General features: G+C 30.5%; 4 protein-coding genes across 4 annotated transcripts; all 4 read right to left on the bottom strand.

Annotated features, from left to right (window-relative positions):
* Positions 1-376: 376 nt before the first annotated feature.
* Tsp_09052 (deoxyribonuclease II family protein) lies at positions 377-433 on the bottom strand (the record flags this gene model as incomplete). Its single annotated transcript, XM_003382156.1, has 1 exon — positions 377-433. A coding segment is annotated over exon 1 (57 nt), but the record flags the coding sequence as incomplete, so codon positions are not given.
* A 3246-nt stretch (positions 434-3679) lies between these two features.
* On the bottom strand, positions 3680-5288 carry Tsp_09051 (deoxyribonuclease II family protein). Its single transcript, XM_003382155.1, has 5 exons — positions 5015-5288; positions 4787-4954; positions 4453-4650; positions 3828-4054; positions 3680-3778 (listed from the first exon to the last, which is right to left on the bottom strand). Exons 1-5 carry the CDS (start codon positions 5286-5288, stop codon positions 3680-3682), a joined length of 966 nt encoding a protein of 321 aa, XP_003382203.1.
* Positions 5289-6727: 1439 nt separating this feature from the next.
* Tsp_09050 (deoxyribonuclease II family protein) lies at positions 6728-11325 on the bottom strand. The gene is made up of 8 exons (XM_003382154.1): positions 11198-11325; positions 8934-9157; positions 8706-8891; positions 8366-8569; positions 7736-7962; positions 7602-7685; positions 7125-7168; positions 6728-6776 (listed from the first exon to the last, which is right to left on the bottom strand). The coding sequence occupies exons 1-8, from the start codon at positions 11323-11325 to the stop codon at positions 6728-6730; spliced, it is 1146 nt and encodes a 381-aa protein (XP_003382202.1).
* Positions 11326-12969: 1644 nt separating this feature from the next.
* Tsp_09049 (deoxyribonuclease II family protein) lies at positions 12970-14558 on the bottom strand. The gene is made up of 5 exons (XM_003382153.1): positions 14369-14558; positions 14140-14307; positions 13773-13925; positions 13168-13346; positions 12970-13068 (listed from the first exon to the last, which is right to left on the bottom strand). Exons 1-5 carry the CDS (start codon positions 14556-14558, stop codon positions 12970-12972), a joined length of 789 nt encoding a protein of 262 aa, XP_003382201.1.
* Positions 14559-16071: the final 1513 nt, after the last annotated feature.

Genomic DNA, 16071 nt, shown 5'->3' with positions numbered 1-16071 from the left:
TTGTTGTCAAGTCGAATGCCAAAGAGGTGTTATCAGAAGAAGTTGAGGACCCACTTGATGAGAAACTGACATATTCAGAAGCATAACAATGATACGAAAATTACAAAGATATTTGTTTCAAGAACACCCTGATATAGCACCAACACTTTTACAAATAGAATCTAAATTAGAAGTAATGGAAGCAGAAAAGCGCATCCGACGCAGCCGTCAATCTAGTATTTTGGATTACTTAACAGTTGATGACAAATAAAAGAGTTGCCTATTTGTTAATTTTTGATGAACTGCCTTTTTTTCGGCTAAACTTTTTAAAACCTTTCTAAGTTGAAAACCTGTCTATCTTGAACAAATTTCTCTGCACGGAGGGTGTTCAACTTACACAGGTTTCACTGTATTTAAAATTAGGAATCGCAGGCATGTGCAGAATTGAATGCATAAAGAAAATATGCTCTGCCAATAAATGATTATTCTTTCTTTATGGTAATTATGCATTTCTTATATTAAGGTGTTGAATGCTGTAAAGTAGTGATTCTCAAAGTGGGTGATATCGCCCCCTTGGGGGCAGTGGGAAGTAAAGAGACACTAGGGGGCGCGTGAACACAATATGTTTTATGTTTTGTGTTTATAATGATATTTGTTCAGCAGTTGCTTTAAGAATATTTATTAATTTTTGTGTGTTTAATGTAATATGACTCTCTGCAATCTGTCTTCTTCATCTTCTTCGCTCATAGCACTTACGACTGTTTCTTACCAACATTGAACCCAATGTAGACAGATTAGTCGCAACGCACTAAGCCCATACATCACATTAATTATTTCCTCACTATATGATTATTTTTGAAAAAAACCCTCGATTTGAATCAATAGCCTATTTAAAAATTCATCATTTTTGGCAATAATTTAGGGAGGGGGCGTTTGAAAAATATACGCCTCTTAAGGGGGCAATAGCCTGAAAATTTTTGGGAAACACTGCTGTAAAGTCTCTATTCTTTGCTCACAAACAACTCTTACTTTTAAATTTATAATGAAATTGAAACATTCGCGTTGAAGCGAAAACAACAGTGAAATTTTGATTCATACTGTTGAGAAATCTTTTCTCAATATCTGCTCATCACTATGTAAAAATTCCCGTGGCAACAAAGCATTGCTCCTGGTACGAAAGCAACAATTGCGCGACGCCAGTTGCATCCTTTGTTTTTCTTGATGTTAAACAATGGAATGGCAATTAAATCATCAAAAAGTCAGCGTCCTGTAATATATTTGTCACAACTTTTGTGGTCAGTTGCTGAAAAAGCGTCAAATTGAAATGAGGCTGACAGCGCACCTGTTCAGATTCCGGCTAAGCTGCACAGTCTAAGGGATGGCGTGCCCACTCCGATTTATAATTGCTTTTCATTTTTTTTATCGAGGACGCCGGATGCGGAGTGACGCCAAGAAACAGATATAAATACAAGTGCGGAGGGAGGAGGGACATTAACACGGAACACGCCGTATCGAATACCGCCTGATCCGTTTCTTTTCTCTCGCTATATCATTATTGTTACTCACTGTTTGTTCTGAATATACCGATTCTTAGTCAAACCCACTGTCATTGATATTTTATATTTAACACATACAGTCCACTACCAAAGAATCCTCAAGTTCGAACTAAAGATTTTTCAATACATACAATACCAAAAATTTACATGGTAAGGTTTGTAAATTTGTTTCCTAGTTCACTAATTAATCATTGAGAGACATCGCTTTCAAGAAAACTTGCATGACCATTGGCAACAATGGGACTTGTTACTAATTTTATATTTCTCCCCAAAATCTGACAATCACTTTTTAATGTTTTTCAATGTTTCAAAGTTTTATTTCTTGCTGTCCAAACTTTGATGTTTGTCTTTAATTTCTTCCAAATTACTCTTCGATAAACCTTTGCAATTTGTTTCTTTGAAATTTACTTGAAATTATATGCAGTATTTTTGTGTATGCGTTCAGTTGTAGGGCATTATTATACTTCAGTTTTTCTCCTCGAACTGCCTTGCTTTGTTGCTTGATTCAAATTAAATATAATTCGCATTCTTTTAATAAAATTGTTGATTTACAGTATAACATTTTGCAAATTTTCATGGGAATGAAAATTGTGAGAGATAAGAGTTTTACATTAATGTTGAAACCATTTTTACATATGTATATTAACACCATTTATTTATGAGCATTAAACAATGCTGCATTTAAAATACATCAACAAATATGTTGCAGCAAATGTGCTCTCCTTTTGAAAATGTACTATCCTTGGATTTATTTATCGTCTGACAAAGCATGTCAAGCATATTTTTTTTCTAAAATATCTCTAAATTATTACAATTTTATCAGGAAATACTTGCGGGCTGATATTATAAATGCTTAATGCGTACTACTGCTGATGTTCCTACTGTTATTATTATGCAACGAAAATTTTATTTTGTAAACATTAGGTGCAAAAGAAATATATTTCATTATTCATCAATAAAGTACATTTCAGTAAGCTTTTGAAAGTGATCTCTTTGCCTTCACGAAGATACACTACACATATTCTGCATCAACGTTTAGGGCCAACAGAAAGTTAAAAAATAATTCTTACCAATCTGCTGGCGCATTACCATTCAAATCATGACATTTTGATGTAGCTACTGAATATCTTGGAAAAGTGAAGCATAAAACAAAAATCCATTCAATCTGCATTATAAAGCGATCCGCATTAACGAGCATCTTGAGATTTGTAAATGTTTGTTACCCAATCAAATCATTAAGCTGTTTCTTTTGTTGTTGTGAATGCTCTAAGATTTATTCTTCGATCAAATAAATACAGATTGCAAACTTCAAAAATAAATGTTTAACCACTGCACTGTAAATAAATATTTTCTTATCAGATATAATAATTTAAATAAAACTTCATATTAAAATGCTATTCTTTAAAATGAATTGAACACTTATTTTCTATCAGTTTATCATTTTATACATAAAATATCATTTAAACAATAAAAGTAGTAAAGAGCAATATGTCGAGTAAATTGTGATCAAAATGGATTGTTTACTGAAATATTATTTTAGGGAAAGAAATTTATTTCCAAAAAAAATTATGCAAAATTTATTGTTTACTAAAGAGAGTGAAGGCCGAAAAAACATGCATATGGTTAATAACAGTTTCATTTTGCAAAATGAACGCTTTACAATAGGTATTCCCCTGCTTAAATATTATCAAATTGTTTTGAATAATAAAAATATGATTGCGGTTGTGGAAAATGCGCAGTAACACACGGAAATATGTTTCTATGAAATTAAAATTAATAGACAATTAAATAACGTTCACATTTTTTATATAAAGAATTTTCAGTTATTCAAACAAAAAACTGGCACATATAACATTACTAATAATCAGTGCATACGCAAACTGATGTGTTCAATCTTTGCAAAATCATTCTAATTATCATAGAATTGTACCTAACAGATACGTTGCTTTGAACATTGTGAATGAGTTTGATATTTAATAAACTATTCAGAAAAACAAAAAATTCAAGTATGGTTCTTGCTGAACAGGACATGTTGAAATATATTTTGCTAAATTTCAGTTCCACGGAGATAATTTTATTTCTGTTCTATTCAATTAGACGTTTTTAGACACAAAATGAGTTCCGTCATCAGTCTTGTGGCTTCATTAGCAATTTTCTACATTTTGACCAATTAGATTAAAATGACCAAAAATTGTAGCATCATCAATGCAAACCGCCATTGCTGGTTCTTTTGTTTGGCTTTTCTAAAAAACATATTGTTCTACAATTGCTTTTCAATTATTACAAATTTACATGGTAAGGTTTGTCAATTGCACAAAATTTGTTTCCAGGATCACTAATTAACCACTGAGAAACATCACTATCAAGAGAACTTGCATGACCATTAACATCAATGGGACTTGCCACTAATTTTATATTTCTGTTCAAAATCCGACAATCACTTTTCAATGTTTTATCTCTTGTTGTCCAAGCTCTGATGCTTGTCTTTAATTTCTTCACAAGTACTCTTCGGTAAATCTCTGTAATTAGTTTTTTTTGAAATTCACATTAAATTCAGAGTAAATTGCAACAAGAGATGTGCTATTTATCCATTCAAATGCATATGATGAGATTATTCTGAAAATGCACGCCTTACAACTGTAAAAATGCATTCTATTCGTTGCGTCGAGTGTAATAGCGTTTTTCAAAATCATTCTATATTTCTGTAAAAAAATTCAGCATTTTATCTTCACCGTGTAACGTGTTTCTCTGAATGAAATTATTATTATGACTATAATTTTAGCAAACTCTTTTCTGTTTGCCGCATATACTATTACTGTAAAATAAGAAACGAATTATAAAAGCAAATTTATTTTAACAGAGCAAAATTCTGCCAGATGCTTGTTCTGGAAATTTCGCAGTAACGCATGTGACTTACCATATTTTGATTTTTCACTTTTACTGTATATTGTCATTTTTAATCCTTGAGCAGCTGCTGTAGAAATTTGCTGTGTCACGGTTAATGGTGGCGTTAATCTTGATTCGCCATTAACCAATTTTTTCAGATTTGGTCGAGCTGGATCATCTGGTATATCATTGTGATATATCAGTGGTGTTGCAATTCTCAGGGCCATCGCTGGAAATTGCATGGATTTTATTATATTTAATTATCATAAAAATATATTTGCTTCAAATTCTTTTTTGCATGAAATGTTAAGCATCTTCCAAATAGTTCTGCGTAAATGCAATCTTTTTCATGCAAATAAATTTACCAATTGCATCAATTTCGCTTTCTTTAATTGTCAAACAGATAAACAAATGTCCTTTCTGAATTTCTGCAGGTGGAAATACGTATCCTGTTAGCGCTTTCGGGAAACCTGGTATTGTGTGAACAATCCATGATGCTTCATCTGGGACACCGGGATTCATCATTAAAACACCTATGTAGAATAATGATTATAAGATTTGTCATTTTTTGTTATAACGTTTGCTGTTGTTACCTTTGCTGTTTGATTTCGTTTTTACTTTGGGAATATCAGGTGGAATGTTATTGTATGCAATAAATTTGTTTGTTGGATTTACTGCGATAACATGTTCAAGTGATTTAACAACTGCGTGATTATTAGGCTGGGTAAGATCCGGAGTATTTTGCCATACAACGGGAGCACGTCCTGCAATTAATGCTTTTCCCATATTTTGAGCTGGTGCTTTGTATACAACAACCCTATATAGGAAAATTGACAAGTTGGTGAATTCTTTTGTTAATCGTTTCATAATTTACATTTATTTACAATTAGTAAATGTTATTTATGAAACTTAATGCTGCAAAAGTTTTGTTTATTAAGATGTAAAATTAACTTTTCAGAAGAACATTTCAACTTTTACTCAAGACACGTTCCTCTTTTACATAACTGAGGAAAATTGCATCAACAACACAAAAATGTATTTGATATTTGCTGCTACTGTACGCTAATCAATTCAGTAAGGTAATATTGATGCTGTTTATTTGCTGGATATTTTTACCTGGATCTAGGAAACGTGCATGCAAAATAAATAAATTAATTAAAAATCTACTGTTTCTTTTCTTTACTGTATGTATATCTATTTCATAAATTTTTTATTTTATAAATATGTACTTCCCTAAATGAAAAATAGTTTTTTAAAAACAACTCTTTTTGTTTAAAATTTGCAATAGCATGCACATCAAGGATGATGACATACTAATTCGTGCGTGTGCAAATTCAGGTATTCTTGATCATGAATCCACATGTAGGTTATCATTTGAATTCAGTAATCCTATTGAACTGCTCTATTTCTTTATTTCAGTCAAATTAAATGTAATTTGAAATTTCGAAATAAAACACATTCTAATGTGGTGTTTTGATGTGGCTTTGTTAATTTAATTTTGTAACGTCCCACGTTGATTTTTTTTTAATATTAAAACCCTGTGAAATAGTATGTTCTATAATTTTCATAATGCATTATCATTGAATGTTGTCCATGCCTAAGGATGTCAAGCAGATTATTATTTTAAATAATATCTTTACGTTGTACAAAGATCTGAACTAATTTTTTAACAAAGTTGCAAATAAAATAACAAAACAGATTTATGTATATTTAAAGATATGGAAAGCAACATTAAAATAGATTAAATTAAAAAATTTATGTGTTCAAAATATGTTGGCATGTTCAAGATTTTTGGACTAATTCGCAAATTTATTACACGATGTTGCAGCCTAAATTCCTAATTATATTATGGCTGCCCAAAATCATTTTCTATTAAAATAAAACATTCACCATGATTTGAAATTCTTTGGGAAATCATGGATATGATTACATGGTAGAATTAGAATGATATCATTAGTTTCCTGCTATAGCTTTTATGGTTATTAATGTTTTATATATTACATTTAAGTGAAAATGTTCTCTTTGCTTTCACAGGGAGACGCTACGCATATTCTGCATCAGCGTTTAGAGCAAACAGAAAGTTGAAAAATAATTCTTACCAATCTGCTAGCGCACCACCATTCAAATCATAACATTTTGATGTAGCTACTGAATATCTCGGAAAAGAGAAGCATAAAACAAAAATCCACCTAAAGCGCATTATAAAGCAGTCTCCATTAACAAGCATATTGAGGTTCGTTAATGTTTGTCACCCTATTAAATAATTAAGCAGCTTCTTTTGATGTAAATTTTCTAAGATTTATTCTTCAATCAAATAAATACAGATTGTTGTAAAATAAATGTTTAACCATTGCGCTGCAAATAAATATTTTCTTATCAGATATAATAATTTAAATAAAGCTTCATATCTAAAATGTTCTTCTTTAAAATGGCTTGAACAGTCATTTTCCATTAATTTATCATTTCACAGATAAAATATCATTTAAGCAATAAAAGTAGTGAGGAGCAATATGTCCAGTAAAATGTGAACGAAATGGATTGTTTATTGAAGTATTACTTTAGAGAAAGAATTTCATTTCCAGAAAAATTTATATCAAATTTTTTGTATACTGAAGACAGGGAATGCTGAAAAAAACATGCATATGGTTAATATCAGTTTCATTTTGCGATATGTACGCTTTGCAATATGAATTCCTTACTTACATATTATCAGATTGTTTTGAATAATAAGAATATGATTTAATTTGCTGAAAAAATGCGAAATAACGCTCAGAAACATGTTTCTATGAAATCAAAATTAATAGAAAATTAAATAACGCATATTTCTTCTTTTTAAAGAATTTTCAATTATTTAAACAAAAAACTGACAGATATAACATTAGCAATGCTCAACGCATGCGCAAAATGATCTGTGCAATCCTTGCTAAACTATACTAATTATGATAGAATTGTCTATTACAGAAGCGTTTCTCTGAAAATTGCGAATAACATATCGACTTAATAAACTATTTAGAATACGAAGAAATGAAAATATGGTTCTTGTTGAACTGTTAGTTGAAATATACTTTGTTAAATCTCACGTACATAGACTAAATTTTATTTCTGTTTTATTCAACTGAAGTTTTCAGACATGAAATGAGTTCCGTCATCAGTCTCGTGGCTTCATGCGCAATTTTCTACATTCTGACCAATTAGATTGAAATGACCAAAAATGGTAGCGTCATCGATGCACACGGCAATTGCTGGCTCTTTAGTTTGGCTTTTCTAAAAAAAACATTCTATTATACGACTGGTTCTAATTATTTTATATTTACATGGTATGGCTTGTCAACAGCACAAAATTTGTTTCCAGGATCACTAATTAACCAGTGAGAGACATCACTTTCAAGAGAACTTGCATGGTCACCAATTGTAATAGGACTCGTTACTAATTTTATACTTCTGCCCAAAATCCGACAATCACTTTTTAATGTTTTATCTCTTGTTGTCCAAACTTTGATGCCTGTCTTTAATTTCTTCACAAGTACTCTTCGGTAAATCTCTGTAATTAGATTTTTTTTGAAATTTACATGAAAATCCTAGCAAATTGTAATAAAAGGCGTGTTATTTTCAAACATCCGTTCAAATGCTTATGTTGTGATTATTTTAAGAAAACACGCCTTCCATTAGTACAACTGCACTCTGTTCAATGCGTTAACTGTGATACCGTATTTCAAAATCATTCCATATTTTTGCAAAGTAATTTATGTAATTTTTCTTCGCCGGATAATGCATTTTTCTGCATCAAATTATTATTATGACTACAGCTTTAGCAAACTTTTCTCTGTTTGTTGTATATACTACTACTGTAGAATAAAAAATGAATTATGAAAGATTTATGTTAGCAGAGCAAAATTCTGCCAGATGTTTGTTCTGAAAATTTAGCAGTAACACATGTGACTTACCATATTTTGATTTTTCACCTTTACTATATATTGTCACTTTCAGTCCTGCAGCATCTGCTGTTGAAATTTGCCGGGTCACTGTTAGCGGTGGTGTTAATCTCGATGCAGCATTAACCAATTTTTTCAGATTTGGTCGAGAATCTATCTCGGCATCTGGTATATCATTGTGGTATATCAATGGAGTTGCAATTCTCAAGGCCATCGCTAGAAATTGCATGCATTTTATCATATGAAATTATTATTCAATTATATTTGCCTCATATTCTTTTTCTATATGAAATTTTAAGCATTTGTCAAATAGTTCTGCGTAAATTTAATGTTTTCATGCAAATGAATTTACCAATTCCATCAATTTCACTTTCCTTAATTGTCAAACAGATAAACAAATGTCCTTTCTGAATTTCTGCAAGTGGAAATACGTATCCTCTTAACGCTTTCGGGAATCCTGGTACTGTATGAACAATCCATGAAGCTTCATCCTGGACATTTGGATTCATCATTAGCACACCTAAGTAAAATGATAATTCTAAAATTGACCATTTCTTGTTTTAACGTTTACTGTTGTTACCTTTGCTATTTGATTTGGTTTTTACTTTCGGAACATCCGGTGGGATATTGTTGTAGGCAATAAATTTGTTTCCAGGATTTGCCTCAATGACATGTTCAAGTGATTTTACAACTGCATGCGCAGCAACCCCAGTAAGATCTGGAGTGTTTTGCCATGCAACGGCACCACCTCCTGCAATTAATGCCTTTCCTACATTTTGTGCAGGAGCTTTATACACAATAACCCTATATAGGACTCTTTTATTAATTTTTTCATAAGTTGTATTATATCATCAGTATTAATAATAGTTATTTATGAAAAGTAATGTAGAAAACTTTTGGTACATTTGGAAGATATAAAAATGCTAAAAACACTGCCATCTTGTACAAGCTAAACATATTTGAGTAGGCTAATGAGCAGCAAAAAATGTATTTATCATATACCGTCATTTTGTACTACTAGATTCCATATGTTAACATCATCCCTGTTTATCTCTTTCTTATTTTCATCGGTATCTACCAAAATGCGGATGAAATGCAAGTTAAATTAGTAAAAAACCTCTATTTCTTTTCCTTATTACAGACATTCAGTGTTTAAAGCTCTTGGATGGTCAAAAAAAGAGCACTAAGTGAAACCGGGTTGTGCGGGGTCGTTGTATCATGTGTTTATAGTACATCAGTTCAACCAAATGTCACTATACATACATGAAATATATATAAACGAAAATTCGTTTGAAATATTTATAAAAATGTTCGCATACTTTACAGTTCATGATAATCATTGTGATGATGGCCCAGCCTTCGATTTCTCAATCTTGGGTTTCGTGATGATAAAACTATCAAGTGTTAACTGTATCCCTTTACGTTTTCTCTCATGTTGAATTTCTTGCTCTTGATCATCTGAAAATCCTGTCTAGCTTTGGAACTTCGCTCATCAGCAGCATCCAGTTCTATGAATTGGTCCTTGATTTGTGTAATGTTGGTGATGCTGTTCTTCAGAAATTCTGCTGTTATAGTTCTCATAAATATATTCTTTTTTGAATCAACGATTGCTGGTTTATTACCAGTGCATAACTTACCAGCTGTTTTAAGTTGTCATTGCTAAAACCCTCGTTGTGAGATAATGAGCACAGCACACAAAAAATATATGGCCAAAAATATCTAACAAAAATCAAACCAATTACTGTGAATGATTAATAGAATGTATGAAATAACTGAAGCAAAGTGATGTAATAAAACTGTTTCACTGCTGTTAAAAATATTTAGCTAAGTTTCTTGTTTTAAGGGAAATTGAGTCACGTGACATGCCAAAAAGAGCGTTGTAGCGAAACAGCGTTAAGCACGTTATGCGTGTATATCTATATCATAAATTTTTCATAATGAAAATTATGCATTTCCTTAATTGAAAACATGATTAAAATGTGCACTAGTTTGCAGGTCATGGTAATGACATTGTACTTTGTGCCAGTGAAATTCTCAACCCTGAATTCACCTGTCGGTATTTGTTTGAATTCGCTTTTGTTAATGAATTACTTTGTATCTTTTTTTCATTCAAATTAAATGTAATTTTAATTTTGAAATAAGATACTCTATGAATATGACCCTTTTAATGTTTCTATGGCAATTAAATTTTGTAGCATTGTATATAGATTTCATATAAACAGTGAACCGCGTGTAAGAATTCACAATGTACCGATCTTGAATACCGCCCATCCCTGACAAAGCATTTCAAGCAAGTTCGTGTCTTAAATAATATATTTACGTCGTGCAAACCTAGGAATTGATTTTTTGACTGCTGCAATTAATTAAATAAAACAATTTTATATATATTTAGAGATATGACAAGCAACATTACAATAACTGAAATTAGTAGCACATGTTGGCATGTTCAAGATTTTTCAAACTAAATCGAAATTTATTACAAGATATTGCATCCTTAATTCTTAATTATTCAATGGAAATCCCAAATCATTTTTTGTTAAACTAAAATATTCACAATGATTTGAAATTCTTAAGAAAATAATGAGTCTGATTACATGATACAATTATAATCATATTATTACAAATGTTCACTGCCCTGCCATAGTCCCCACGGTTATTCATTATTATTTTACAAAAAATTCATTACGTAAACTTCATTGCACCAGCGGCGTATTTTATCATTTATCAATAAAATACAATGTAGTGAAATTTTGAAAGTGGCATTTTTGCCTTCACAAGGAGACGCTACGCATATTTTGCATCAACATTTTGGAAAATAAAAATTAAAAGCTGACAATCTCTTACCAATCTGCTGCCGCACCACCATTTAAATTATAACATTTTGATGTTGCTTCTGAATATCTGGGAAAAGAGAACCATAAAACAAAAATCCATCTGATGTGCATTATACAGCAGTCTGCATTAGCAAGCATATTGAGATCCGTTAATGTTTGTTACCCTATCAAATCATTAAGCAGCTTCTTTTGTTGTAAATTATCTGAGATTTATTCTTCAATCAGATAAATATAGCTTATAAACTTGAGAAGTAAATGTTTGTCAGTAATGTTTGTTATGTTTTAGTGTTTGTACTGTAAACAAATATATTCTTTTATAATGTAATAATCTCAGAAAACTTGTTTAAATGTTTTTATTTGAAATGACTTGAATTCTCATTTAATTCTTTATTTCTGTTAGATGTTATTATTTTATCGTTTGATTGTCTCATTTGAAATATGATAAGTAATTTGCTTCTTAAGTACATATAGTTCAAGAGTCATGACTGTAAGATTGTTTTACTCATATTTCTTTAAGCACAGATTACCTTAGCCACTGTGGGTTCATAACAATTATTGTCTTCATATTTCTATAAATAATTTTAGCTACTTTATTTTGTTTTTGTAGTATATCTGGGAATATCATGTTAATTGTTTTTGAAGAACATATTGTAGACTACCTTTGTCTTAAATTTTGCATCTGTATTTATAAGAGCAGTGTAGTGAAATGAAGTGAGGCTACTGAATTGAAGAAATGCTATTTTGAAAGTAATAGAAAATCAGAAAAAAGAAAAGTAGTATTTAACTATAGCAAACAAAAATTTCAGGACCGATAGTAAACATCTTCATTAAATAAGCAAATAATTTGCTTTTTCTTGAACGTACACACTTCACTTTTGCAAGTATAACTTCTGTGATATAGAAATGTTTGATTTTTAATATGGCAGAATTGCTATTAGTTTATACCTTGAAATTCCATGTAAAATAAAAGCGCATCAATTTTTGATCATTTCTATATATATGTAACATGCTACATCTGATATGAATTTGGCAGCATTAAAAAATTTTATATCTGTGATTATAATACCGAATTAATATAGCTAACTGCTGACAAACAAGAATTTAAAATAAAAAAATATTCATCTTGCTGTATACTATCCCATCCTATCACATTATCTTAATACTTAATAATAAAGATTGTGAAACTTAAAATTAATTACAATATTTTGAAAAAAAGGTTAAATTTAAATGCCCTTCCTATTTCTGTATGATGTGTGAGATTCAGTATTATTAATATTTATTAGTTCTGCTGTTGACAGTGACTGTCATCAACTGCTTTAAATTGAGATTTTCTGCAGTATGCATAACCAAATCCTTCAGTGTAATAAACAAGTGAATAAAAACAAGATCTGAAGAACGCACATTGCTCAAAGCTGAACTCAGATATTCAGAGACAGAAACTGAAAAACAATAGCATTTTTATTAAAGCTTTTTATAGACTTTATTAATAGGCATCCTTTAATCAACACATAATGCAATGCTAGATATTGCCTGGTTATGCTTAAACAAAATTAAATGACAATTACATTTTGCAGTGGTTATAATAACTAGGTTTCCAAATGTAAAAAACTCACGCATTTAAAATATATTAAAATTACGCCACAGCTATTTCTTTTTGATGTGACAAAATTTTTTTTCATAAATTTCAAATTCAAATACAGAACTTGAAAAAACTACACTACAGATTTTTGCCCTAAAAATGTTGAAGCAAATATCAATTTAATAAACTGCAGAGATTTTTTATTAGCAGTTTTCTAAATTCGCTGCCATTTCATTGAAACGGGCAAAAATGCCTTCTGCATCAATGCACAGTGCTATTGCCGGTTCTTTTGCTTGACTTTTCTAAAAAAAGTACTTTTTATATGACTGATTTTTTGATAACTATAAATTTACATGATAAGGTTTATCAATCACGCAAAATTTGTTTCCTGGGTCACTAACCAGCCATTGAGAAACGTCATTTTCAAGAGAATTTGCATGACCATTAACAGCAATGGGACTTGTTACTAATCTTATATTTCTCCCAAAAATCCTGCAGTCACTTTTCAATGTTTTATCTCTTGTTGTCCAAACTTTAATAGTTGTCTTCAGTTTCTTAACAAGCATTCTTCGGTAAATTTCTAAAATAGGGTTTTTAAAATGAATAAACGCATTTATAACTAAAATTCATAAAGAAACAGATTTCACATATTAACTTTATGTTTTCATCAATAAACAATTGAAATTTTGGGAATGGAATCATTAAACTCCTAAAGATGCAAGATATGTTTTGTTTAATGTACTGATTTAAATCATATTTTTGCATGTATTCTATACAATTTTTTATTTCTAAATAAAGATTTCACAATATAAAGATCATTTGCTGATTTAACTTCATTTCAAAAATTTTAAATGAGGTTTTTAATATTGTGTTTTCAGAGCATATTTTTAGTTTTCTTAGTAAAAAGTTCAACGGAAAGTAAGATGAGTGATGAATGCTCACAACTAAGTCTTAGTTTTTCGAAATATTTAAATAAATATCAAAAAATAATAGCAACGCGATTTACCATATCTTGATTTTTCACCCTTGCTGTAAATTGTAATTTTCAATCCTCCGGGTCCTGCAGTTGAAATTTCTTGTGTCACTGTTAAAGGCGGTAAAATTCTTGATTCATCACTGATCAGCTTTTTTAGATTTGGTCGAGAATTAATCTGCTCAGCTGGTATATCATTGTGATATATCAATGGAGTTGCAATTTTTAAGGTCATAGCTAAATATAATAAAATTGTTAATAAAATATATTTCACCCACATTCGTCATAAATCATTATTTTCAGCATAGAAATTTTCATAAATTTTAAGCATCTATTCAAACTGCCTGCTAAGCAGTCCCACACAAAACAGATTTAAACACAATCAAAGTGATAAATTTACCAATTGCATCAATTTCACTTTCCTTAATTGTCAAACAAATAAACAAATGTCCTTTTTGAATTTCTTCAGGTGGAAATAAGTATCCTCTTAACGCTTTAGGGAATCCTGGAACTGTGTGAACAATCCACGAAGCTTCATCTGCGGGCTGTGGATTCATCATTAATAGACCTAAGAAGGCTGGTGATTTTCCATTTTTTTTGCTTTTAGTTTCTTAACTAGTTTACGTTACCTTTACTGTTTGATTTTGTATTAACTTTTGGAACATCAGGTGGAATATTGTTGTATGCAATAAATTTGTTTGCTGCATTTTCAGCAATGACATGCTCAAGCACTTTACCAAATGAATGAGCGGCCATTTGTGTTACATCAACTGGGTTGGCTACCCAATTTCCTGCACCACCTCCAGCAATCAGTGTCATTCCTCTTGATTGTGCTGGGGCTTTATACAAAATGGCCCTAATAAAAGCTTTGTAGTTACTGTTTCATTTCATGGTGACAGCAACAAATATTTTTAATTGTTAATAAAACGCATTTTGCACGTATTGTTTTTCTTTTGTAGAAATCTTTAATCTACTTGCAGAATTTTACAAATATAAAATTAGCAAGTGTAAATTGATTGGATTCATCATCTTACCAGTCTACATCACCATTTCCATTTAAATTTTGGCATTTTGTTGTTGCTGCTGAATGGTTGGGGAAGGTAAACCACAGCAAAAAAATGCATATATTATATACATTAAAATTTTTACAAAATGTCATTTTGATTTTACTAACGTTGGCAAACCTTTTTAGAATCATTAGACAACCCTTAATACATTAAATTTATTTAAAATTAGACTTTCATCAAATAAATAAATTACTGTTTATTTGCTTTACTGTAAATAAATTATGTATTGCGATGTTATGTGATCAAAAATATATTCAAAAGAGCCCTCAGGAACATATTACAGTAGTACCAGTAGTTAATGCCAAGTAGTGTGGGCGTAGTCTGTGTGTGCGTTATACATATATCTTGTTACTGTGTTATCATTACAAATAAAGTCTCTGCAAGCATTGATCGACTCTCATACACAACATAAACGAATTTCTTTAACGTGTAAAATGCAGAATTTTTTCTTCATGAATATCTCTGAATATGGAGTAGCTGCTGGTATGGAGTCTGCGATGTCATGCACTGCAATAAGAAATTTTATTCACAAGGCATAATTAAGATAAGTTTAAATTGCAGTTTTATTTGATTTATTGCATTTGAACTTTTAATCTGCTTTGTATTAGTAATATTTTTATTTCTTCCTGCTTCTTGCCACTTTGTCTTGCTGTTTCATGCAACGGAAAACATATTTCACCTTGTTCGAATTATAATATTTTTTCTGAAATTAAATATTTAGAAATCTGCATAAAGTACATTAAAATAAACTGAATGTTTTTTCATTTGTCATTATATATATTTATTTTAGTGAAAACTTACCTTTTTTATAGAAAATAATTTTAGATCTCGAACTCTGCCAGAATGCATTGCAATATCTGGTATAGCAGGTACTCTGCACAGCTAATGCTAAATCAGTTTTCTTTTTCTGTGAAATTTTCTTTTGGTGCAATAATTTAGAACAATTTCCATGGAACCAGCAAAAATGATAGCATTATTACTGCGCAACGTTTTCGCTGGCTTTTTTGCTTGACTTTCTTTTCAAATTCATAATTTTTCAGTAAACGTAAAATGCATGTCCTAATTTATGAACAATCGAAAATTTGCTTTCTTGTTTACTAATTACGTAATGGTCGCGCATTGACACATGCTACTCATCATCAGTCAAAAATGCTGATGGCTTGTACAGATTTTTCAAATTAGTTTAAAATATTGTCCAGAAATCTCGAAATTGACAGAATAATTAAAAAAATGTGGAATATCGATTTCCTGCTCAACACTTCTCC

The sequence above is a fragment of the Trichinella spiralis genome, assembly GCF_000181795.1.
Source record: "Trichinella spiralis strain ISS 195 chromosome Unknown Scfld1, whole genome shotgun sequence".
Taxonomy (NCBI): domain Eukaryota; kingdom Metazoa; phylum Nematoda; class Enoplea; order Trichinellida; family Trichinellidae; genus Trichinella; species Trichinella spiralis.
Note: the sequence above shows the minus strand (reverse complement) of the source record. Positions and strands in the feature narration are given on the sequence as shown.